The 25516-nt window shown below is 48.4% G+C and overlaps 1 protein-coding gene across 6 annotated transcripts in view; it reads left to right on the top strand.

Moving 5' to 3' along the window:
* Nucleotides 1–25516, top strand: part of CYLD (CYLD lysine 63 deubiquitinase) — a 58619-nt gene that overhangs the window by 16267 nt on the left and 16836 nt on the right. For 3 of the 6 annotated variants that reach the window (XM_069738464.1, XM_069738466.1, XM_069738465.1), the window contains exons 5-12: nt 8695–8800; nt 11158–11256; nt 11706–11822; nt 12076–12135; nt 14299–14681; nt 16485–16650; nt 17547–17688; nt 17769–17891. In XM_069738464.1, the coding sequence (XP_069594565.1) occupies nt 8695–8800; nt 11158–11256; nt 11706–11822; nt 12076–12135; nt 14299–14681; nt 16485–16650; nt 17547–17688; nt 17769–17891 (1196 nt within the window). Of the gene's footprint in view, nt 1–8694; nt 8801–11157; nt 11257–11702; nt 11823–12075; nt 12136–14298; nt 14682–16484; nt 16651–17546; nt 17689–17768; nt 17892–25516 lie in introns of all 6 variants that reach the window. The other 3 variants (XM_069738461.1, XM_069738463.1, XM_069738462.1) reach the window with 1 other exon arrangement.

Below are 25516 nucleotides of genomic sequence, written 5' to 3'. Positions count from 1 at the left end.
GAACATGTTTTTGTAAACAGCTAAAATAACAAAACTTGTGTCACTGTCCAAATATTTCTGGCCCTAACTGTATATATATATATATATATATATATATATATATATATATATATATATATATATATATATATATATATATATATATATCCACTAATATATATATATATATATATATATTTGTGGCCCGATTCTAACGCATCGGGTATTCTAGAATATGCATGTCCCCGTAGTATATGGACAATGATAATTCCAGAATTTGCGGCAGACTGTGCCCGTCGCTGATTGGTCGAGGCAACCTTTATGACATCATCGTCGCCATGGCAACCATTATGACATCTACGTCGATACTGTGCCCGTCGCTGAATCAGAAACGTGAGATGTCTACGTCCTTTATGACATCATCGTCGCTGTGCCCGTTGCTGATTGGTCGAGGCCTGGCGGCCTCGACCAATCAGAGACGCGGGAGTTCTACGTCGATGCTGTGCCGGTCTCTGATTGGTCGAGGCCTGGTGGCCTCGACCAATCAGAGAGCCGGGATTTCCAGGACAGACAGACAGACAGACGGAAAAACCCTTAGACAATTATATATATAGATTGTGGCCCGATTCTAACGCATCGGGTATTCTAGAATATGCATGTCCCCGTAGTATATGGACAATGATAATTCCAGAATTTGCGGCAGACTGTGCCCGTCGCTGATTGGTCGAGGCAACCTTTATGACATCATCGTCGCCATGGCAACCATTATGACATCATCGTCGCTGTGCCCGTCGCTGATTGGTCGAGGCCTGGCGGCCTCGACCAATCAGAGAGGCGGGATTTCCAGGACAGACAGACAAGACAGACAGACAGACGGAAAAACCCTTAGACAATATAATATATAATTGCCTAGAATACTACTTCCTGCAATTTGTGCCAACTTCCTGTCCGGAGCTAATGTCCGGAGCTAATGTCCGGAGCTAATGTCCGGAGATAAGTGACGTCAACAGTGTCCAGTGTCTGATTGGTTGCCGCCTGCTGCGAGCGACCAATCAGAAACGTGCCGTACTGTGACACACTCCGCCCGCCATTTTGGTGTGATTTTTGAATTTTTACCTCACAGCAAGTTTCTACTGCGTGGAGGCGGGCCCAGTGACGTTGCTCTTCAAGCTCCTGACGAATTTCGTCAAAAAAATGATAATACCATTTACCAAAACTATATATATTTAGTTGTGAAGTGGTTCAGTGACATTTTCACACCAATTTTGAACTTTTGTTTGGTGTTTTCTCCATATACTGCCTATTATTCACTGACTGTTATACTGAGAGACTGCCGTTTATTAACCTCTTCTTTGCCACATTGGGTATATTGCTCTATTATTTGCCACATAAGGACATTGTCCATTATTGCCCAGCAATTTCTCTGCAATATAAACTGCCTATTTATTAATATCTGCATTCCTGCAAAGAACTATTGCCTATTATTAACTGGCTATTTATTCAGTCGCCATGACAGCACAACGAGAGAGGGGATCCGCCCTTCAGGGACAGGAAACCTCAGACATAAAAAGGGCGGCACCTCACTCCCCCGCCAGTTGGTTTCCTGTCCCTGACAGTGGAACCTCTTCAGGCAGACCTTTTTTGAAGAAGGTTGAAGAAAGAAGTCTTCCCACTCCTGACAGGGGGGGTCCCCTGCCTCGGCCTAGTCAGGAGGCCGGTAGCACCACACGGCAGGGGGACTGTTAGTGTCGGTGAGAGCAGGAGGAAGCAACCCCAAGGGGTTAGCTTCTAGGTGTCACATTACCTTGTGAGTATACGCCGCCGTGTCTACGTGGCCTCTGGGGTCTGTCCACTCCTGCCTTGGTGGTCCGTCTTGGCCGGAGGACGCTGCCGTCCTCTGTTCGGCGCGTCTGCCCTCGGCGCCGCAGCTGTGACCGGAAGGGGCGTGTCCGGATGACGCAACGAGCGGCGCCGGGCGGTGGCGCGGCCGCGCATGCGCGGTAGCGTTCTTTCGCCGGCTAATGGCGGCGCCCAGGGGCAGGGGGAGGATACTGGCCGCAGGGAGTTCGGCGCTCAGCGTGGGGCACGGCGTGCAGTGGCCAGAGCCTATCGGTAGTTAATACCGATCGTTGACACCTGGAGGAAGCCCTGCTGACCCCCATCCGGGGGTGGTACCCAGGGGGATGTATTTAAGAGCTGCACAGATGCCCATCCTGGTTCCTGTCCATTTCCTAATGGAGTCACCGGAGGGAACTCCGCAGCTGTGCGGTGAACAGCAGCAGCCTTTGGAGCAGCCACAAACAGGAAAGTCTCAGAGAAGCTCCCAGCGGCGTTCCAGTGGCAGTAGTCGTGCTGGTGGAGCTAAAGCTGCTCAGAGGCCCACCAAATCCTCGGGCCGTAGGAATTCTCCGGCCAAAGAGGACCCCCCGATCACGGTACCGTTTACTTCAAGGATGGGTAAGTGAGCTACGTGAAAGTACACTTTCTGATTGGTGTCCCTCCTTGTATTCCCTCTCTCCTTATTTAGGGGAAAAAATGTGCTTCCAAAGCTAAACATAGGGAGTGTGCCGTTTGTACAGAGCCTCTCCCAGATGGGCATAAAAAGAAGCTGTGCAGATCCTGCATACAGCACTTAATCGAAGAGGAGGCCCCTGACCTGACGTCTACCCTTAGGGACATGGTCAGACAGGAGATCAGGGACTCCTTAAAATCCAGTTCTCATAAGAAACAATCCAAGAAGAGAATACTAGGTTCATCCCCTGTATCAGAGATGGATTCCGATATTGTGAGCTCGGATTCTCATCCATCATCTTCATCTTCAGAGGACGTAGAGTCTAGCCGAACATGTCTATCATTAGATAGGATTAATCATCTGGTGAAAGCTGTCAACAACACCATGGGGATTGAAGAGACTCAGCCAGAATGCTCCATTCAGGACATTATGTTCAGGGGCATAGACCGTAAATCCCGAAGGGTTTTTCCTGTGGTGGAGAAAATCAAGTCTCTGATTATGAAGGAGTGGAAGAAGCCCGAAAGAAAGGGGTCACTTCCGCCAGCATTTAAGAGAAGATACCCGTTCGGGGAAGAAGCTTCAGCTTCTTGGGACAAAGTCCCGAAGTTAGACGCAGCAGTGGCCAAAGCATGCAAAAACTCTTCTCTTCCATTTGAAGATTTAGGTAACTTAAAGGACCCGCTCGATAGAAAGGCTGATGTGTTCCTTAAAGGAGCTTGGGAGACTTCTGCGGGATCCCTGAGACCGGCAGTGGCGGCTACTTGCACAGCTCGGTCCTTGATGGTGTGGCTAGGCCACCTGGAAGATCAACTTAAGGATAAAGTGCCTAGAAGTGAAATCCTATCATCTATGCCCATGATCCAAGATGCTGCAGCCTTCCTTTCGGATGCATCAGCGGATTCGGTCAGGCTGGCCGCAAGATCTTCAGCCTTATCCAACGCAGCCCGCAGAGCACTTTGGATTAAATGTTGGCCAGGTGATTTACAAGCTAGGTCAAGGCTATGCGGCATCCCCTGTGAAGGAGTTCATCTGTTCGGTCCGGTACTTGATGAGCTGCTTGAGAAGGCGGGCGACTCTAAGAAGCGGTTCCCTCTATTAAGAAAACCTTTTTATAGGCGTGACTACAGCAGGGGATGGTCTTATCGCCGCAGATCTGATAGAGAACCAAATAGAGATTCATCCAAATATTACAGCAGCAGCAGAAGAAGAGGTAGGGGGTATATGTTTAACACCCCTCGGGACTCGAAGAAAACTCAATGACTAGCGGTCCAGGTGGGCGGTAGGCTTTTAGCTTTCTACCCAGCCTGGTTGAGGATCACCAACAGTCCATGGATACTCAGTATCATTAAAGAGGGATTAAAGTTCCAGTTTCATCAGATCCCTCAGGACAAATTTAAACTAACTCCTATCCGTTCTTCTCCTGCAGAACAGTTGGCGTTGGAGTCAGAAGTTCGGGATCTCAGACAAAAGGGGGTTCTTATTCGGGTACCCACGGAAGAGCGAGGTAGGGGGTTCTATTCCCCGTTATTCTTGGTAAAGAAGCCAGATGGGTCATACCGTACCATTATTAATCTGAGAGGCCTGAATGAATTCTTGCTAATCCCATCCTTCAAAATGGAATCTGTGAAAACGGCAATAAAGCTTCTTTTTCACAAGTGCTTCATGGTGGTCTTAGATCTAAAAGACGCCTATTACCATGTTCCGATACATGCAGATCACCAGCGTTTTCTCAGGGTGGCGATTTCTCTTGCCGGCACAGTGGAGCACTTCCAATATCAGGCACTCCCCTTTGGTGTTGCAGTCGCACCCCGGGTCTTTACTAAGGTTATGGTAGAGGTTATGGCACACCTTCATGAGCAAAACATACTGATAATTCCTTACTTGGATGACTTACTGATCGTGGGGCATTCAGAGTTACACTGTAAAGAGCAGTTAGAGAAAGTGATGGTAGCACTTCGTAACTTAGGTTGGATTGTCAATCTTAAAAAATCGCGTCTTCAACCCTCCACAGCACAGCAGTTTTTTGGTCTTATTGTAGATTCAGCTCAGCAGGAATGTCGCCTGCCAGACTCAAAAGTTGATGCTATCCACCGGCTGGCCTCTAGAGCAATTAAAAATCCCGTAGTCTCCTTAAGAAGTGCTATGTCTCTTTTGGGGTCACTTACTTCTTGTTTTCCGGCGGTGATGTGGGCACAGTTTCACTCTAGGTCTCTTCAGTGGGATGTTCTACGTAATTTTCGGCGACTAGGCGCCAACCTAGATAAGAAATTCTCTCTATCCGTAGAGGCCACGGTTTCACTAAGGTGGTGGACACACATCCCTAATCTGCGTAAAGGGGTACCTTGGACATATCATATATCACGAGTAATAACAACTGATGCTAGTCCCACGGGGTGGGGAGCACATTGGGAAAATAATTACGTTCAGGGTCTATGGTCCCGATCTGAGCAGGACTCGTCTTCCAATCTGAAAGAATTGATGGCGGTGGAACGCGCCTTGGATAGGTTTCTTGTACCTCTACAGGGTAGACATGTTAGAATACTCTCGGACAACCAGGTGACAGTTGCTTATGTGAACCGCCAAGGAGGCACACGGTCTACGTCATTAATGAACGTTACAAATCGTATTTTTCAGATGGCCGAAAATCACCTACTCTCCCTTACGGCCCTTCATATAAAGGGGAAACTAAATACCATGGCCGATTACTTAAGCCGCAACGAGCTCAAACAAGGGGATTGGTCTCTAAAACCGGCTGTCTTCAATCAGATCGTACGGTTGTGGGGATGTCCAGAAATAGATCTGTTTGCCAGTCGAGGAAACAAGAAGCTCCATCAATTCTGTTCCCTAGACCCAAGAGACAACCCGTACGCAATCGACGCTCTTCTGATCTCCTGGAACTTCAGTCTCGCCTATGCGTTTCCCCCTCTGAATCTAATTCCTTTAGTTCTGAGGAAGATTCGGGAAGACAAAGCCCGAGTTATATTAATAGCTCCATTCTGGCCCAGAAGGTCTTGGTTCCCATGGTTAAGAAGCATGTCCATTTCCCAACCATGGATTCTCCCAGAAATTCCAGACCTCCTCTCCCAGGGTCCAGTTTTGCATCCACGAGTAGCCAACTTACATCTGACAGCGTGGAACTTGAGAGGTCACTTCTGAAAAAAAAAGGGATTCTCTCAGAACCTTATAAATACGCTGCTTAAGAGTAGGAAAGCCTCCACGACTAGCATTTATGTTAGGATATGGAGGAAGTTCCTATCAAGCTCAGGAGCACAGATCGATCAGAAACCTAATATTGCTCAGATCCTAGAATTTCTACAGAAGGGCCTAGATTTAGGCTTAGCCACCAGCACCCTTAGAGTTCAGGTTTCGGCTCTAGGGGCACTATATAATTCCAACATAGCTAGTAATCACTGGATAACAAGGTTTTTCAAAGCGGTCACCAGATCCAGGCCGGTTATTAAACAGAGAATAGTTCCATGGGACCTAAATCTTGTGCTCTCGGCTCTAACACAAGCTCCGTTCGAGCCCATTGACTCTGTCCCGATCAAGATTCTGTCTGTCAAAACAGCCCTCTTAGTTGCCCTCACATCGGCAAGAAGGGTTAGTGATCTGCATGCATTGTCCAGGCAGCGTCCGTATATGCAAATTACGGAAGATAGAGTGGTGATGAGGCCTGACCCTCTTTATCTTCCAAAGGTCGCGTCAAAATTTCATAGGTCCCAGGAGGTAATCTTGCCTTCATTTTGTCCTAATCCCTCTAACAATAAAGAACAGAGATTTCATTGTTTGGACGTGCGTAGATGCCTTCTCAGATATATTGCAGTAACAGACGCCTGGAAAAAAGATCATTCCTTATTTTTATCCTACCAGGGAGTTAGGAAGGGGCTTAGGGTATCAAAGAATACGCTAGCCAGATGGATTAGGGAGGCCATATTTCTTGCTTATACTGCAGGTGGCGTGGAAATTCCAGAAGGCATAAAGGCACACTCCACTCGTGCGGTAGCCACATCTTGGGCTGAGAGGGCAGAAGTGTCGATTGAAGACATCTGTAAGGCGGCCACATGGTCTTCTCCATCCACCTTTCTTAAACACTATAGGTTAGATCTAGGTGGCTCCTCCGACCTCACGTTTGGGAGAAGGGTGCTGGAGGCGGTTATCCCTCCCTAGTCACTTTATTCACTTCTCTGAAAGTCTCTCGTTGTGCTGTCATGGCGACTGAATAAATACGTACGCTACTCACCTGGTAGCAGTGTTTTTTCAGGAGCCATGACAGCACCCTTATATTCCCTACCCTCTTTGTTTATGGGTTCAACACTTCCTTTAGTTAATTCCTAAGTTTAGTCACTGGGTGAATTGTACCATATATTAATATTGTCTATGTGCTACTAACCTAGAAGGTCCTTTCGTACTCTGTAAACCAACTGGCGGGGGAGTGAGGTGCCGCCCTTTTTATGTCTGAGGTTTCCTGTCCCTGAAGGGCGGATCCCCTCTCTCGTTGTGCTGTCATGGCTCCTGAAAAAACACTGCTACCAGGTGAGTAGCGTACGTATTTTCCTACTACCTGACACTGCCCACAACACGCAAAGTTGTCGTCTGATGTCTTTCATCCCTCCCCTCATAAGCATGTTCATGGATCCTGTGTAACTGTACCTTAAATAACAAGAATTGTCAAGAGCTGGTGAGTGCAGCCATTTTTTGTTCTTTCTTACTATTATTTATTAATTGTATTATTCTTACATTTGAATAAATAAAGTATATATGGATTCTAGACTTCCGATTCTTTAGAATCGGGCTGCCATCTAGTTATATATAGATATAAAATTGTCTAAGGGTTTTTCCGTCTGTCTGTCTGTCCTGGAAATCCAGCGTCTCTGATTGGTCGAGGCCGCCAGGCCTCGACCAATCAGCGACGGGCACAGCGACGATGATGCCATAAAGGACGTAGACATCCCGCGTCTCTGATTGGTCGAGGCCGCCAGGCCTCGACCAATCAGCAACGGGCACAGCGACGATGATGTCATAATGGTTGGCATGGCGACGATGATGTCATAAAGGTTGCCTCGATCAATCAGCGACGGGCACAGTCTGCCGCGAATTCTGGAATCATCATTGTCCATATACTACGGGAACATGCATATTCTAGAATACCCGATGCGTTAGAATCGGGCCACAATCTAGTGTGTATATATATATATATATATATATATATATATATATATATATATATATATATATATATATATATATATATATATATATATATATATATATATATATATTGTGGAAGCTCCTTTATGACATCCATGGGCCTTGATTTGATTTAAAGAGAATCTGTTGGCAGGTTTTGTAATCTGAGAGCAGCATCCATGCTATGTAATCTGAGAGCAGCATGGTGTAGGGGATGAAACTCTGATTCCGGCAATGTATCACTGGGCTGTGTGCTGCTATTTCAATACAATCAGCATTTGAAGAGCAGGAGATTATCACTACAGGACTAGGGCTCTGGTGCCTCCTAGTCATCTCCTCTGTATAACCCCGCCTCCACCACTGATTGGCCGCCTTCTGTGTACACCTGTATATTGACAGAAAGTGGCCAATCAGTGGTGTGGGCAGGGTTATACACAGCTCAGCATTAGAGTTCTGGTAGATCTGTAGCACAGAAAGCTCTGATTGTAGCAAAACAACAGCAAGCAGCCCAGTAAGTGATACATCGCTGGAATCGGGGTCTGCGTCCCTATATCATGCTGCTTTCAAATTACATAACAAAATCCTGCTGACTGATTCCCTTTAAGCTGTAAATTTGTTTTTGCTTTTATTGTTTTTTTTTTAATTTTTTTTTATAACTGCCTGTTTGTGAGGTTTGGTGATACTGTTGCTGCTTTGAGCTATTTCAGTCGCCCAGTTTGTCTAGAAAATATAGCTCCCTTGTCACTTTCCTCACATTTCCCAGTAGAATTGTTTATTCTGGGTGGTGTGACGGAAATGTGGTTCACCTAAAATGAGCAGTTTTGAAACGTTCTTGCTTAAAACCATCTGGTAGTGGGAATGTAGGCAGCCTGCCGCCACATACACGGACTGCGAGCTGCAGATGAGACTCTAGCAGGAAGGTGGTCTTTCTCTCGCCCTTCGTTATACTTTTACATGACCGTTTTCAACACTGTTGAGACACATGGGATTAGAAATGATTCTTTTCTTCCGCATAGGACAATCCTATTGGAAACTGGGATGGCCGATATAATGGAATCCAGCTGTGTAGCTTTGCAAGTGTGGAAAGCACCCTCCTCCTGCACATCAATGATATCATCCCAGGTAGGAACGTTATATCCTGGAATTTTAGGGCTCGACCCCTGGCCTTTTCTCCCTTACGTAGGTTTTGAAATTTTTCTGAAAAGTGATGGTTTTATATAGATGTATAATGGGTTTTTATCTAAATCACATCAATATTTGTTGTGACAAAGCCTTTGCCTTCAAAACGGCATCAATTCTTCTTTCCGAGCTCCTCTCTGCTGATTTTTGACCACAGACTACATCAAATTAGAATGTGCCGGAAACAAAGAACTTTGAAAACTCAATTGCCAAAATGATTTTCAATTTCGAATATATGCATATAAATAATAAGGAAAATTCCCTTTTAACCTTTTTCAGTTTGGACACTAAACTTTCTGGTGGGCCACACTTTACTTTGCACTGACATTTTAAAATGTCAGTGCAGAGTAAACTACTTGCACAAAATTGTGCAACCTCGGTTTTGGGGAGCTGATTGTTAGACACAGCCGTGCTTCCCATAGAGAAGTGAGAGAGGTTTTATTATCTTATCTACCCTCCTGATTGCTGTATAAATAGCACTGAATACGGTATAGGGAGCACTAACAGTGCTTCCTTCTCTGTACCCAGTGATCATGTGATCTCTGGTTCTCCTAGGACTCAGCAGCTCCTGCTCTCCTTACACCAAATCAGCTCTGCTATGTAGCTGAAGCTGAATTTGGAGTCCTGGGTTCAAATCCCACCAAGGACAACATCTGGAAGAAGTTTGTATGTTCTCTCAGTGTTTGCGTGGGTTTCCTCCGGGTTCTCCGGTTTCCTCCCACTTTCCAAAGACATACTGATAGGGAATTTAGATTGTGAGCCCCATTGGGGACAGCGATGATAATGTCTGTAAAGCGCTGCGGAATATGTTGGCGCTATATAAAAGTAAAGATTATTATTATTATTTCCTCTAATTGGGCATAATATAGCAACCCCTCGTTCAGGGGAAATTGCACTAACGCATTTACATGTTTAAATGCCCACCAAAGGTCTTTGCAAGACCTTATGCGGGGTCAAAGTGTGTGAAATAAATAAAAAAAGAAAAAAAAACATAAAAAAAGACACTGCCAATCCGAATTACTCTCTGTATCTCAGCCTTTAGGGTCCTAAAAACAAAAATAAATAATAGATACACAGTTCCTTTTTTTTCTTTACACTTTCTCCAATATAAAAACACGTAAAATTAAGCCTTGTGTATCATGATAATAAAGGCAAAGAGCCTTTTCAATATCCGAACAGAAATTACATATACAAATAAACCCGAAATTGTGTCTGGATAGGAAGTGGGGGAGGGGCAATGACCCGGTTAACATGAAGGCACTCCTTTTTTTTTCTTATATTTTCTAGGTGCAATGTTGATTACGGCACATAAGCGGTTAAGTAGGTTACTATTGGAGTTGTCAATCAAAGCCGCCCCCACCCCGGTGTCTTATGGCCCCATCAGTCAGTGCAGCAGTAGTGTATATTTCTATAGGGGAGCCATCATGGGCCATTAAGTGTTACATGGTGCCCAGTGTAATACATTGCTGGCTGTGCCTTGCTCGGAGCGGCTCGGTTAATTGATGGAGGTCCTGAATGGGGGGTGGCTTTCTGGTAACTCTGATTGCCCTAATAATGAAACCAGATTCCCCCATGAAGAATAAGTAATACCTATCTACAGGATATATGATTGTGGTGGGCTGCACCACTGCTCATCCCTCGCCCTGGTCAAACAGTGGACCTGGTACCTTCTGATCTCCTAATCGGTGGTCTTAAAGCCTACTTGGTGTCACAATAAGGACCCTCCTCGCCAGTCCTGAGTGCAATGTCCTCTGCATAGCTGTTAGGCGGTGGGAAGGTTTAGATCGTTGGCCTTGGCCAGACCTGCTGATGTGGCTTAACCTAGCGATTATCAGAATATCCCACACTTGATTATTGTGATGACTTTCTGGAGCTGTACTAAGATTGAAAGCTTTTCCCTATTCATAGGTTAGGAGATAACTTCCAGATCACTGGGGTCTGACCGCCGGTGAATACCCTCGCTCCCTTGTGAATGGAGTAATTGTCGGATCATTCTTAATGGGGGTTCCAAAGACCAGCAGAACGCAGCACTGGTATCTCCAGCGGTCCCTTTAAGGGTGACTGGAGTGGCACTGTGCATGATGAACCTCTGCTCCATTCACACTGGGCTCTTCAGAGTTCCGGTTTTCGGGATCGGTGGAGGCCTCCGCGCTCAGACACCCAACGATCACTAAGTTATCTCCCATTGATTGGGCATAACTTTCATACTTTGCACAAAACCTTTACGCGAAAAGATTTTGGAAGGAATGTGTTGGCATTGATCTGCTAGAAAGATGATCCGTTTTCTTTATTTTTGGCAGAATCTGTAAACCAGGAGAGAAGGCCTTTGAAGCTCGCTTTCACGTCAAGGTGTGGGAGTGAGAAAAGCTTATCCAATCACAGCAAACCGAAAATCACAGGTACCGCAGATCGTGCCTGGTCACATTCACATTAAATTGTACAAATATCTAATCTTTATATATTTTTATATATATTTGATATATATATAATTTGTGAGGTGTAATGCCCAATTGAACTGCAAGCAGAGATTTCTCATAGTGCTCTTCAGAAGAAAAAAAAATGTGAATGAAGCTGTGATAAAGCACCGTAGGAAAAAAAAAAAAACAGGATGCCTGCTGTGTTTTTCCTATAGTGCTTGACACACATCTCTCTTCCAAAAAAACCCTTCTCTATACCTGATGAAGGGCAGAGTAAATGGCCGAAATATTGTACCCTCACTTTTGGATTGCAGCTATATCTATGTGACTGCCTAGTTGTTTGGATTTACCGCAACAACACATGACAGTTTATCCAAACTAACCTTCCGGAAAGCTGGATGGTCTCAGCCATCATTTTCTTTGTTCAGCAGGATCGGCCTCTGAACCTGGAAGCCGGACTCGTTCAGAATTTTTTTACACTTTAAATGGCAGCTCGGTGGATTCCCAGCATCAGTCGAAGAGTAAGAATAGCTGGTACATGGAAGAAGGTACGTTGTCACTTGTGTTTTTTCATAGCGTGGTGTAAAGTCCGGATGCTCTACTTGCCCTTACATCGGATTCTGCCCCTGTGAATCTCCTTCTGATAAGTTGCAGGCTCTGTCCACACATTCAGTATATATGGATATGTATTTTTTCCTTATATTGTGACCATATATTAAGACATGTCTGTTATCTTACAAGATGACCGTGTGGCAGCTTCCTCTAGCTCTGATGATGTGCTTGGTGTTTTTGCACCCACAGCCCGGGAGAGATCGTCACGAGGAGGAAGTTCTGGGATCCAAGAGAGCAGTCACTGTGAAGGTATATCTTTACGTCGCATGTATTAAATGCTCTTTTATCCAGTATGGCCTCTACCCCTGGACACATCCCCTTAAATCTGCATTGTATGGCACTAAATGAGATGAGTGCACCGTTGTCTATTTTGGATGTGTCGTTGCTTCTTCCCAGTTTGCAGATGCAGCTTCCTCCAGTTGCTGTAATCACAGCTTTTGTAAGTGGTTCTTTTCCAAGAAAAACAGACTTTACTGAATGCAGGTGTTGTCCAGTTTGGACTCTTATAACTTGTATGTTCCCCTCTTATATACGCATAAAAAAAGCACATTGGAAGCACACATCTGAATAATAAATTCTTGTACTGCTGGACTTTGCAGGGTAATAATCTACTGTATTTTCTAAATTCATATTTTGCTATTCAACCACAGTATAGATTTGTGCTACAGGCTGTACCTTACTAAACTGGAGACACATGCTCTGCTCTGGCTCCTGCGTGCCGCGCTCTGGCTCCTGCATGCCGCGCTCTGGCTCCTGCATGCCCCGCACCGGCTCCTGCATGCCCTTCTCTGGTTCCTGCGTGCCCTGCTCTGGCTCCTGAGCACCTGGTTCCTGCGTGCCGTGCTCTGGCTCCTGCGTGCCGTGCTCTGGCTCCTGCGTGCCGTGCTCTGGCTCCTGCGTGCCCCGCTCTGGCTCCTGCGTGCCCCGCTCTGGCTCTTGAGCACCTGGCTCCTGCGTGTCGTGCTCTGGCTCCTGCGTGCCGTGCTCTGGCTCCTGCGTGCCGTGCTCTGGCTCCTGCATGCCCTTCTCTGCCTCCTGAGCGCATGGCTCCTGCGTGCCCCGCTCCGGCTCCGGCGTGCCCCGCTCCGGCTCCGGCGTGCCCCGCTCCGGCGTGCCCCGCTCCGGCGTGCCCCGTTCCGACTCCGGCGTGCCCCGCTCCGACTCCGGCGTGCCCTTCTCTGGCTTCTGAGTGCGTGGCTCCTGCGTGTCCCGCACCGGCTCCTGCGTGCCGTGCTCTGGATCCTGCGTGCCCTTCTCTGGCTTCTGAGCACGTGGCTCCTGTGTGCCCCGCATCGGCTCCTGTGTGCCCCGCAACGGCTCCTGCGTGCCGTGCTCTGGCTCCTGCGCGCCGTGCTCTGGCTCCTGCGCGCCGTGCTCTGGCTCCTGCGTGCCGTGCTCTGGCTCCTGCGCGCCCCGCACCGACTCCTGCGTGCCGTGCTCTGGCTCCTGCGTGCTGTGCTCTGGCTCCTGCGTGCCGTGCTCTGGCTCCTGCGTGCCGTGCTCTGGCTTTTGAGCGCCTGGCTCCTGTGCACCCCACTCCCGACTCCTGCGTGCCCAGCTTTGGCTCCTAGGGTATGCTCCTGACTATGGGAGCTGGGGCCATAAGCTCCTACATACTGGCTTCTATTCTGAATATGGTAGTATAGGGGGCAAGCCATGACGATGTCCCCTACTGTCCTGCATCGTCCAGCACCACAACACCCTGACAGCTTCCATAAATAAACCACTATTTTGTTTCTTTGCACATGGAATTGTTATTCACTGTATAACCCCTGAACGCTCCATGATGGAGCTGGTCAGAGTGTGTTACACAGCCGGCATCTGCCTCTAACTGCAGCTAGAGTCCGGTTTGCTGCCGTTAACCATTTAGATGCTGCAATCAGTCATTAATGGCCTTTAAAAGGAGCAATTGCAGGGCAATCACCAGGTTTCCCATATAACCTATGGCCACCACCTTTCAGCCCTGTGTTACAGCATTCTGGAATTCTCTGGCGTTATGGAAAATGTGGTTTAAAAAGAAGGAATCCAGATGGCCGACTACCTAGACATGGCATATCAACTAAAAACCTCAACCTTTTCTTTACTAGTACCCTATGTTGTACTGTATAGACACTTTTTTTGCTACAGTGCTGCTTTAGTGATGGTGCAGAGAGATCATAGTGATCTACCTGATCACCTGTTTATAGCTCCCCTGATCACACAGTGGGCACATATCTTCTGCTTGCTATCATAGGGAGAGCTGGATTTAGTAGCTGCACAGTTCTCCCTCTCCATCTTAGATAGTGATCTGTACTCCCAATGCAGGAAAGTTTAGTTGCACCATGATCTGATGACCAGGGCTGCTCAGTTGACTTTTATAGTAGTAAACTTGCTTCATATTTTTTATATATCTTTTCTTTCCGTCCTTTCTAGTTGTCGAAGACTCGGCAAAATCTCTAACGGAGACGTCTCCATCTTCATTTGGACACTGTTCTCCCCCTCTGCAGCCATCGGCCAGCAGCTGCTCCCCTGGAGAGAACAGATTTCACTCTCTTCCATTCAGCCTTTCCAAGATGTCCAGTACTAACGGCACAATGGGACACACTCCGCTCTCATTGTCAGTGCAGTCGGTCATAGGAGAAATGAACCATGCATCTCTGCAGGACAGTCCCCCCGGACCCCCACATCTGTCCAATATGCACGGCCTGGAGGTGGGATCACTAGCCGAAGTTAAAGAGAACCCTCCTTTTTATGGCGTGATCCGCTGGATTGGTCAGCCTCTGGGAGTCGGTGAAATGTTAGCCGGACTGGAGCTGGTAATGCTTCCAAAAATATATATCTGTATGATCTTTTGTGGACCCTAAAGTGAACAGTGTTTAGGGCCCATGATGACAATGGAGGACGTGTACAAGGGGATCATGGATGCAATGTAGTCACAAGGGTCACTGCTATATTTTATCTTTTTTTTTTAATGGTTTTCTTAAGCTGCATCTATTACTTAAAGGGAACCTGTCCTGTCCCCAAGCGCTGTGAACCTGCGGACACAGGGTTAATCTGCCGGTAAACCGTGCTATAATGCTGTGCGGCTGTCTTATAGCGCAGCCACCCGGAGAAAATGAACTTAATTCCTCCTGGGAGCTGCTAGCTTTCAGTCATAGAGGTGCGCATGAAGCGCTTACAGTCACTGCTCAGTACACAGTGAGTGATAGCTGTAAGCACGCCCCAGCACTTAGATTTACAGCTGGCTCTGCAGCACATCTCTGCAGAGCGAGTTGTCAAAGTGTCAGGGCAGTCATACAGCCGCCACTCACTGTGTGCGGAGCAGTGACTGTAAGCGCTTCATGCGCACCTCTATGACTGAAAGCCAGCGGCTGCCAGGAGAAATAGATTCCCTCTAAATCGGAAGTACTCCAAGGCATCAGATTGCTCTAAAAAGAAGTGTATAGCACTCTACAGTCTCTGTGCCTCCCCCCTCTTTGCCTCCCTCCTCTTTGCCTCCCCACTCTTTGCCTCCCCACTCTGTGCCTTCCCCCTCTGTGCCTCCCCCCTCTGTGCCTCCCTCCTCTGTGCCTCCCCCCTCTGTGCCTCCCCCCTCTGTGCCTCCCCCCTCTGTGCCTCTCCCCTCTGTGCCTCTCCCCTCTGTGCCTCTCCCCTCTGTGCCTCTCCCCTCTGTGCCTCTCCCCTCTGTGCCTCCCCCCTCTGTGCCTCCCCCCTCTTTGCCTCCCTCCTCTTTGCCTCCCCACTCTTTGCCTCCCCACTCTGTGCCTTCCCCCTCTGTGCCTCCCCCCTCTGTGCCTCCCTCCTCTGTGCCTCCCCCCTCTGTGCCTCCCCCCTCTGTGCCTCCCCCCTCTGTGCCTCCCCCCTCTGTGCCTCTCCCCTCTGTGCCTCTCCCCTCTGTGCCTCTCCCCTCTGTGCCTCTCCCCTCTGTGCCTCTCCCCTCTGTGCCTCCCCCCTCTGTGCCTCCCCCTCTGTGCCTCCCCCCCCCTGTGCCTCCCCCCTCTTTGTCTCCACCCTCTTTGCCTCCCCCCTCTTTGCCTCCCTCCTCTTTGCCTCCCTCCTCTGTGCCTCCCCCTCTGTGCCTCCCCCCCCCTGTGCCTCCCCCCTCTTTGTCTCCACCCTCTTTGCCTCCCCCCTCTTTGCCTCCCTCCTCTTTGCCTCCCCCCTCTGTGCCTCCCCCTCTGTGCCTCCCCCCCCCTGTGCCTCCCCCCTCTTTGTCTCCACCCTCTTTGCCTCCCCCCTCTTTGCCTCCCTCCTCTTTGCCTCCCTCCTCTTTGCCTCCCCCTCTGTGCCTCCCCCCCCTGTGCCTCCCCCCTCTTTGCCTCCCTCCTCTTTGCCTCCCCCCTCTTTGCCTCCCCCTCTGTGCCTCCCCCCCCTGTGCCTCCCCCCTCTTTGCCTCCCCCCTCTTTGCCTCCCTCCTCTTTGCCTCCCTCCTCTTTGCCTCCCCCTCTGTGCCTCCCCCCCCCTGTGCCTCCCCCCTCTTTGCCTCCCTCCTCTTTGCCTCCCTCCTCTTTTCCTTGGACAGACCCTTTGGTGCAGGGCGAATGGTTTTAGCACTGTGATTGTAATATATGTGTTTTATTTTGTTTTTTTTTGTTTTTTTTCCCCTATGATCACTTCAGGAAGATGAATGTGCAGGATGCACAGACGGCACTTTCAAAGGGACAAGATTTTTTACCTGTGCCCCCAAAAAAGCACTTTTCGTGAAGCTGAAGAGCTGCAGGCCAGACTCCAGGTTCGCGTCACTCCAGCCAGTCTCCAACCAAATAGAACGTTGTAATTCTCTAGGTAATGAATGATTAAGCCATCGAAAAAGGGAGAGTAGAAAGTCCTCGGCGTCAGTCCTCCATTCTATTTTTTGCATGCTAGAAAAAAAATGTGTGATGTATTCAGTTTTCATTCATTTTGATCTTCCCGTCAGTGTAGCCTTTGTCATATGCAAAAAAAAAAAAATTCCAGACTTCTCCTATTCATTACCCAGTGGAAAAAAAACAAATCGGAGTGAAAGGACATAGCTCCTTTTTTTTTTTGTGGTCAGTCATTCTGCGAAAAACACCGATAGAACTTGAAAAAGAGACATCTGAAGCCTCAGGTGTTCTTAAAGGGAATCTGTCAGCAGATTTTTGCTATATAAATTAAGAGCAGCATGTTGTAAGGGCCGAGACCCTGATTCCAGCAATGTGTCACTTACTATGCTCTGTTTTGTGGTTTTAATAAAAATCTGTGTTTTCTCAGTTATCACTAGAGGACAAGCTGCCCTGTGCCACCTAGTCCTCCTGCTTTGTGTAACCACGCCCCCCACCACTGATTGGTACATCATGCTGATATCAGATTATATAGCACAATCTTGCTGACATATTCTATGTAAAGTTATGTAGTTTATCCTCATATTTCCTATAGTTGTTTTTTTTTATTATTTATTTCCTGACGGAGCACCCCTTTAAGTCATACAGAGTACATTTCCTGACGCTGCTTAAATATCGAACACGAGAACAACCTAGCATATGTTGTAAAAGTAAGCCAAGCTAGGGGGCGCTATTCACATGTGGCCAATTTATTGCAGAAGTATCTGCTGCTGTCCTGCTAAATGGGACTTGTAAAAATCCACACAAAGAACGTTAAAAAGCTGCAGAACGTTGGAGCTGATTTCCAGCAGTGTAATCGCAGATTTGATTCCCTTTCAGCCTTTGGAGGTTATTTGAGCGAAGTTGTAGAAGGGAACACCCCTCCCAGAACAGAGAAGGAAGGCTTAGAAATCATGATTGGGAAAAAGAAAGGTATCCAGGGCCACTACAACTCCTGCTATCTGGACTCCACCTTATTCTGGTGAGGATTTCCTGGGCTCATGGTATAAGCTCCGCTCTTCTAAAAGCAGAAAGTAATTGTCTGTTTTCTTTCCGGAAAAGCTTGTTTTCCTTCAGTTCTGTGCTGGATTCTGTCCTGCTGAGGCCGAAAGACAAAACGGATGTCGAATATTACAGCGAAACACAAGCCCTTCTGAGAACGGAGATCGTGAACCCTTTGAGGATGTAAGTGATTTTGCTGCTGTTGATGCAGAGGTGGCAGAGCTGATCTGGTCGCCATCCATTTGGGCTGTAGCATTTGTGCATCACCAGAAAACTTCAAGATTAATGCACTGAGAATACATGGAGTTACCTGAAGAGCTGTGTTAGGTTAAGTGCCGACATCTTTGTGCTAATGGGCATGATTTCATGTCCTGCACTGGGACGCTGTGTGTGTGGGGAAGCTCTGGAGCGGTGTAGTGGGGAAGCTCTGGAGCGGTGTAGTGGGGAAGCTCTGGAGCGGTGTAGTGGGGAAGCTCTGGAGCGGTGTTATGGGGAAGCTCGGGAGCTGTGTAGAGGGGAAGCTCGGGAGCTGTGTAGAGGGGAAGCTCGGGAGCTGTGTAGAGGGGAAGCTCGGGAGCTGTGTAGAGGGGAAGCTCGGGAGCTGTGTAGAGGGGAAGCTCGGGAGCTGTGTAGAGGGGAAGCTCGGGAGCTGTGTAGAGGGGAAGCTCGGGAGCTGTGTCTGGGGGGTTCGAGAGCTGTGAGTGTGTGTGTGTATGGGGGGCTCTGGAGCGTGAGCGTGTAAGGGGGAGCTGTGTGGGGGGAACTCGGGATCTGTGTGTGTGTGGGGTGAAACTCGGGAGCTGTGTGTGGGGGAGCTCGGGATCTGTGTGTGTGTGGGGTGAAACTCGGGAGCTGTGTGTGGGGGAGCTCGGGAGCTGTGTGTGTGTGGGGGAGCTCGGGAGCTGTGTAGAGGGGAAGCTCGGGAGCTGTGTAGAGGGGAAGCTCGGGAGCTGTGTAGAGGGGAAGCTCGGGAGCTGTGTAGAGGGGAAGCTCTGGAGCGGTGTTATGGGGAAGCTCGGGAGCTGTGTAGAGGGGAAGCTCGGGAGCTGTGTAGAGGGGAAGCTCGGGAGCTGTGTCTGGGGGGTTCGAGAGCTGTGAGTGTGTGTGTGTGTATGGGGGGCTCTGGAGCGTGTAAGGGGGAGCTGTGTGGGGGGAACTCGGGATCTGTGTGTGTGTGGGGTGAAACTCGGGAGCTGTGTGTGGGGGAGCTCGGGAGCTGTGTGTGTGTGGGGGAGCTCGGGAGCTGTGTGTGTGTGGGGGGAGCTCGGGAGCTGTGTGTGTGGGGGGAACTCGGGAGCTGTGTGTGGTGGGGTGGCTCGGGAGCTGTGTGTGGGGGGTGAGCTCGGGCTCTGTGTGTGTGTGGTGGGGGGTCTTGGGAGCTGCGTGTGCTGGGGGGCTCGGGAGCTGTGTGTGTAGGGGGTGAGCTCGGTAGCTGTGTGTGTGGGGGGAACCCGGGAGCTGTGTGTGTGGTGGGGTTGGCTTGGGACCTGTGTTTTTGTGGGGAAGCTCGGGAGCTGTGTGTGTGGTGGGGGGGCTCGGGAGCTGTGTGTGGGGGTAGCTGTGTGTGTGCACATACCTGATTGACTTGTTCCCTGTTTCAGTGGTCCGTGGACCCCATGCACATTACATTGTCGGCGGTTTCAGCCAACATCAGTCCAGTGTGTATGAGCGGCTTTATCGCTGGTGTGAACGATGCATGACAAGCCGGAAACCCAAAAAGGAAATTTTAGGATGACTACTACTAGTGGGCCAGAATAGGCTTTTTTTTTTTTTTTTGATCGCGCATGTAGGTCAGTGTAAACAAAGTTTTTGTGAATAAGCCCTTACCAATAGTAGTAGGTTTGAAAAATAAACATTTGAAGGGGTGTTCCCATCTCCAAGATCCTATCCCAATACGTAGTAGGTGTAATAATAATATTAGCAAATGCCTCCAATTAATGTAGGATAGTTCTTCTGATTATGTATACGTAGGGCATTGCAGTAGCTTAGGTATCCATGGTTACAGCCATACACATAATGACAGCTAGCTAGTTGTTAGTGGTCGTAACCATGGATACCTAAGGTACGGCAATGCCCTGCACATGGGGAATGCGACATAGCTAATCAGAAGAACTATATTGGTGGTATTTGCTAATATTATTCTCATTACACCTAATAAACCTTAGGATAGGATCTTGGAGATGGGAATATACCTTTAATTCAAACTGTGCTTGGAATCGGGGAATACTTTATTTTTGATGACCAGGTAGGAGGCAACCTGCAGCATGCTGAGAGTTGTGGTTTCACAAGAGCTGGAGCGCCGCCCCCTACTGTAGAGCAGGTGCCTTCTATAATGCCAGGAGGAGTCTCGCTGGCATCAGACATCTCTATACAGAAATAGAACAGTGTCCCCAGAAATGTCCCCTCACCATTGTGGACTTGTCTGGGCCTGCGGGTTTTATAGGGTCCGCGCCATACGATCTGCCCGATCATTCTGTTATTAGCCCTCTCTTGTTACAGTGGGGTCTTGTAGACCAGTAATGATGAACTCCTTTCAGATGACTGCTATGTTCTCAAACCTTTCCTGCCCCCCGATGCCACCTGCCAAGTCTGAGGATGCCGCGTAGCCGGCCTTATGTGCCATGGTGTCGCTTTCTCCGTTCACCTTGTACTTATAATTAACTGAGAAGAATCCCGAATGATTGGGGGATTGTAAGAAACTAATCCGAAGCTTTAATTACAGCACGGAAATAGCACTTGTGGATGGGAGCCGTAATCCTCCACCAAGGAGTCTGCGAAAAATTATTAGTGATATCAAAGCTGCGCGTGTAAGGAAGATGCCAGTGCCGGGCTCTGATGGGGCTGCCCTCTTACCTCTCACTGATCTGTTCCCGTCCCGTTATTGCTGGTTGATCACGCTAATATTGAGGTTTAAAGACCCACAAACTGCCCATATAAAAATGTACTGGATACATATGCCTGCAGGTCTTTGAAATGTAAATCCATCGACACCTTGACATCTTCTATCTGTTGCTGCATTCCTGAGAAATCAGCAGTTTCATTCATATGCAATTGAAGTGTTAAGATCTCTGGGCGTGACCGAACACTTCCTGTGCCACTGACTACCTAGCTTGTTTCCTTCAGCTAGATTAATAGCTCACACTGTCTGTGTAGCGCGAGGCAAAGAAATCGGACCGTGAGCTATCATTCAACCTAAAGAGACTGGTATAGGGTGGGAAATCTACCTTTGGAGGCACAGGCTCGGGAAGTGCTCATTTACACCCAGAGCACTCATTTTAAAGTGCATTAAAACACTAATTATTCGGAAGTGCAGCAACAGATAGAAGATAGAAAGGTGTCAAAGGTTTTAGCTTTCAAAACACCCTTATGCCTGTATGTGCAGACCATAAGAGGACTTAAAGCGTGTCCCCATGAGATCTCCAAGTAGTCGGCTCTGAACCTGTGAGGAAACCTGGCAGTTCACTGCCGAGCCACCACCACAACCACAGGGGAAATAATTAAACGGCAGTCCTTCACAATGGGTTTTATGTGTAATGCAAGACAGGTCCTAAACAGGGATAAATATTATAAATGTTATAAGTATTTTTTACTCGGACTCCCATGACAGCACGACGAGAGAGGGGATCCGCCCATTAGGAACAGGAAACCTACAGATACAAAAGGGCGGTACCTCTCCCTTGCCTCAGTTGGTTTCCTGTTCCTGAGGGGACGGGTGCCTACAGAAGGAGCCCAGGCCGGCCGATTACGGTAGCGGGGGGGGGGTCTCCTACCTCGGCCGGTGCGGAGATCCCTGGAGACGCCACGGTGGTCCTTGCTGGATTGCACGTCGGTGGCGTTCGCAGCAGGGAGCGGAGTCCGGAGGATTTCCTGCATCCATCAGCGTCGGCGCAGGTAAGTATTTCCCATTGGTGGCGCAGCGGTGCGGCATGGCTGCGGGTGCCGGGCTCAGATGTGTGGAGTGAGCTCCGGAGCGCTGCCGCTCCGTCCCCGGCGTCCTGCACCGCTCTCAGCGCGTGCTGGAGCGTTTCTGGGTGCGGTGACATCGGGGGGCGGAGTTTGGTAGCCGCTTCCGGGTCGCCGGACGTCTGCGCATGCGCGGTCGGTCCAAGATGGCGGCGCCCATCGCATCTGGACGCCGGTTCGTCCGCCAGCCTTCCTGCCCTCCCTGCTGTGTCTGGAGCCAATAGGGATCGCGCTGGCCCATCTGCTGACCGGATCCAAGGGGGATTTAAGCGGGTTACAATGTTAGAACCCTGCTTTTGGTCGCAATTCGTCAACCCCTCTGGACTCTAATTCGTCAGAAGAGGAAAGAGAAGAAAGTACCTATCTCTCTAGTCCTTTCTCCTCTTCATCAGATGAGGAGTCTGGACGATTTTGTCTACCCTTGGATAAGATTGACAGGGTGGTCAAATCAGTTAGAGGCATGATGGGTATAGAGGAACCCAAATCACAGCCCTCAAAACAGGAGTTAATGTTTAGTGGATTAGATCGTAAAAAACATAGATCTTTTCCGGTAAATGAGAAGATCCAAGAATTGATCCTCCGAGAATGGAAGAAACCGGAAAAGAAGGGGGCCTTACCGCCAGCTTTAAAACGCAGGTATCCCTTTGATGATCCGGTTGTGGATACGTGGGATAAAGCCCCTAAGTTGGACGCGGCAGTAGCAAAAGCGTCAAAGAAAGCCTCATTACCCTTTGAGGATATGGGGTCCCTCAAAGATCCTCTAGACAGGAAGGCGGATATCTTCCTAAAAGGTACCTGGGAGATGGCGGCAGGATCCCTCAGACCAGCCGTGGCCGCAACATGCACAGCCAGGTCATTAATGGTCTGGCTAGATCAATTAGAGTCTCAGCTGAAGGACGGTGCATCCAGAGATACTATTCTGAAGGCTCTACCGACAATTCAGAATGCTGCGGCGTTCCTATCGGATGCATCTGTGGACTCTGTCAGAATGGCAGCTAGAGCGGCAGGACTATCTAACGCGGCTCGCAGAGCCCTATGGTTAAAGTGCTGGTCAGGGGACATTCAGTCCAGAACTAAACTCTGCGCCATTCCGTGCGAGGGACAATATCTCTTTGGTCCAACGCTGGATGAATTGCTGGAAAAGGCAGGCGATGACAAAAAGAAGTTTCCCAGCCTGTACTCGGCATCCTACCGCCGACCCTTCAATCGAAGGTTTGGTCGCGGGAAGAAACGCGGGTCCTCTCCCACTAGAGAAAGTTTCAGATGGGAAGACAGATGCGGTAGAGGTACGGGCTACATGTTTCGCCGTTCCTCAAAGGATCAGAAAAAACCAGACCAATGACTAGCGATCCCTGTGGGGGGTAGACTGTCAGCATTCTCCTCAGCGTGGCTTGACATAACGAACAGTAGATGGGTCAGAGGCATTGTTACTAAAGGTCTTAAGCTGGACTTCAATCATTGGCCTCGAGATAAATTCAAATTAACCCCTTTACGTTCCTCCCCCCTGGAGCAAGCAGCTCTAGAAGCAGAAGTCATGAACTTATGCGCTAAAAACGTATTGGTGGAAATTCCAGAATCAGAAAGAGGAAGGGGATTCTATTCTCCTCTTTTTCTGATCAAAAAGCCAGATGGATCTTTTAGAACGATCATTAATCTAAAATGTCTTAATGAGTTCCTGGTTAATGAATCCTTCAAAATGGAAACAATTAATTCAGCAATAAAAATGTTGTTTAATCACTGTTTCATGGTAGTTGTAGATTTTAAAGACGCATACTATCATGTTCCAATACATGAACACTTCCAGAGGTTCCTGAGGGTAGCTGTGTCAGTGGGGGGTCGCATTCGCCATTTCCAGTTCAGAGCTCTTTGGCTTATCAGCGGCTCCTAGGGTGTTCACAAAACTAGTGGCCGAGGTCATGGCGCACTTGCGAGAGTCCGACATCCTGATCATTCCCTACTTGGATGACTTTCTTATAGTAGGGAGCTCTGCAGACCATTGCCTGTCCCAGCTAGAAACAGCCACATCCAGACTGGAGCGTCTGGGGTGGATCATAAATTATGAGAAATCTCGTTTACAGCCTCAAAAAATACAAAGATTCTTAGGACTGTCATTAAACTCAGAATCCCAACAGTGTTGTCTTCCACCCGACAAGTTGTTACATATCCAGCAACAGGTGTCTAAGGCAATTGACAAACCATCCATGACCCTTAGACAGGCTATGTCACTATTGGGTTCCTTAACCTCTTGCATTCCCGCTGTCCGTTGGGCCCAATTCCACACCAGACCGTTACAATCCGAGGTGCTGGTTAATGACAGAATCTTACGGGGGTCCCTGCAGAGTCAGATTACCTTAGGTCCAAGAGCACTCACATCTCTTAGGTGGTGGCTAGTCAGTAAAAACCTATCGGCGGGAGTTCCCTGGGTGTCACAGGTAACACGTGTGGTAACTACAGACGCTAGCCCTTCGGGTTGGAGAGCACACGTGGATGACATGATGGTTCAGGGTCTATGGCCCCCTCCCCTAACATCAGCCTCCTCCAACCAGAAAGAGTTAATGGCAGTAGAGCTTTCAGTGAAAAAATTCCTCTCATATCTGCAGGGTCATCATGTCAAGATCCTATCGGACAACCAGGTGGCGGTCGCATACATAAATCATCAGGGTGGAACTCATTCCGAGTCACTGATGAGAGTGGCGGATCGTCTGTTCCAGACAGCAGAAAATCACTTCTTATCCCTAACTGCTCTACACATAAGAGGAAAAGAAAACATCAAAGCGGACTTTCTAAGCCGCAACACCTTGAGGCAAGGGGAGTGGTCCCTAAACAATCACGTGTTCGACCAGATCATCCACAAATGGGGACATCCAGAAGTAGATTTATTTGCTACCAGGGACAACCGGAAGACAACAAAATTCTGTTCCCTAAATCCCAGGGAGAATCCTCTGGCGGTAGACGCTTTTCTGATCAATTGGGATTTTCAGCTGGCATACGCATTTCCTCCACTAGGCCTGTTACCCTTAGTAGTCAGGAAGATAAGAGAAGATCGAGCCAGAGTTATATTGATTGCCCCATTCTGGCCCAGAAGGGCCTGGTTCACTTGGCTCAGGATCATGTCAGTGGAGGATCCCTGGGTGCTTCCGGAGATTCCGGATTTGCTCTACCAGGGGCCGATCAGTCATCCGCAAGTAAAGAACCTTCATTTAACGGCATGGATTTTGAAAGGGCGTTACTAAAAAACAAAGGGTTCTCCCCGAGTTTAATTGAAACCCTTATGAAAAGTAGGAAGCAAATAACCACAACAATCTACGCTAGAACCTGGCGAAAGTTTCTGGCCTCTTCTGATTTCAAATTAGAAGAAGGAATACCTGTAAAACAAATTTTAGAATTCCTGCAAAAAGGCTTAGAACTAGGTCTATCCACTAGTACTCTAAAGGTACAGGTCTCGGCCCTAGGGGCTCTATTCTCCTGTAACATTGCCAATAATTACTGGATCTCAAGGTTCATCAAGGCATCTAGTAGGTCTAGACCCATTCAGAAAGATAGATCTATGCCTTGGGATCTCAACTTAGTCCTATCAGCATTGACTAAAGAGCCGTTTTGAACCTTTACAATCAGCTTCAATTAAGGCCTTATCCCTTAAGACAGCATTTCTGGTAGCAATTACATCTGCCCGTAGAGTAGGAGACATACAAGCTCTCTCCAGGGTTTCCCCTTATACAGAGTTTCTACCAGACAGAGTAATCCTCAGACCGGACTCAGCCTGTTTACCAAAAGTATCATCACGGTTTCACAGGTCACAAGAGATAATTTTACCATCCTTCCTCCCTAATCCTGCTAACCCTAAG

Source organism: Ranitomeya imitator, chromosome 9 (assembly GCF_032444005.1).
Source record: "Ranitomeya imitator isolate aRanImi1 chromosome 9, aRanImi1.pri, whole genome shotgun sequence".
NCBI lineage: Eukaryota > Metazoa > Chordata > Amphibia > Anura > Dendrobatidae > Ranitomeya > Ranitomeya imitator.
This window is presented reverse-complemented; position numbering and strand designations above follow the sequence as displayed.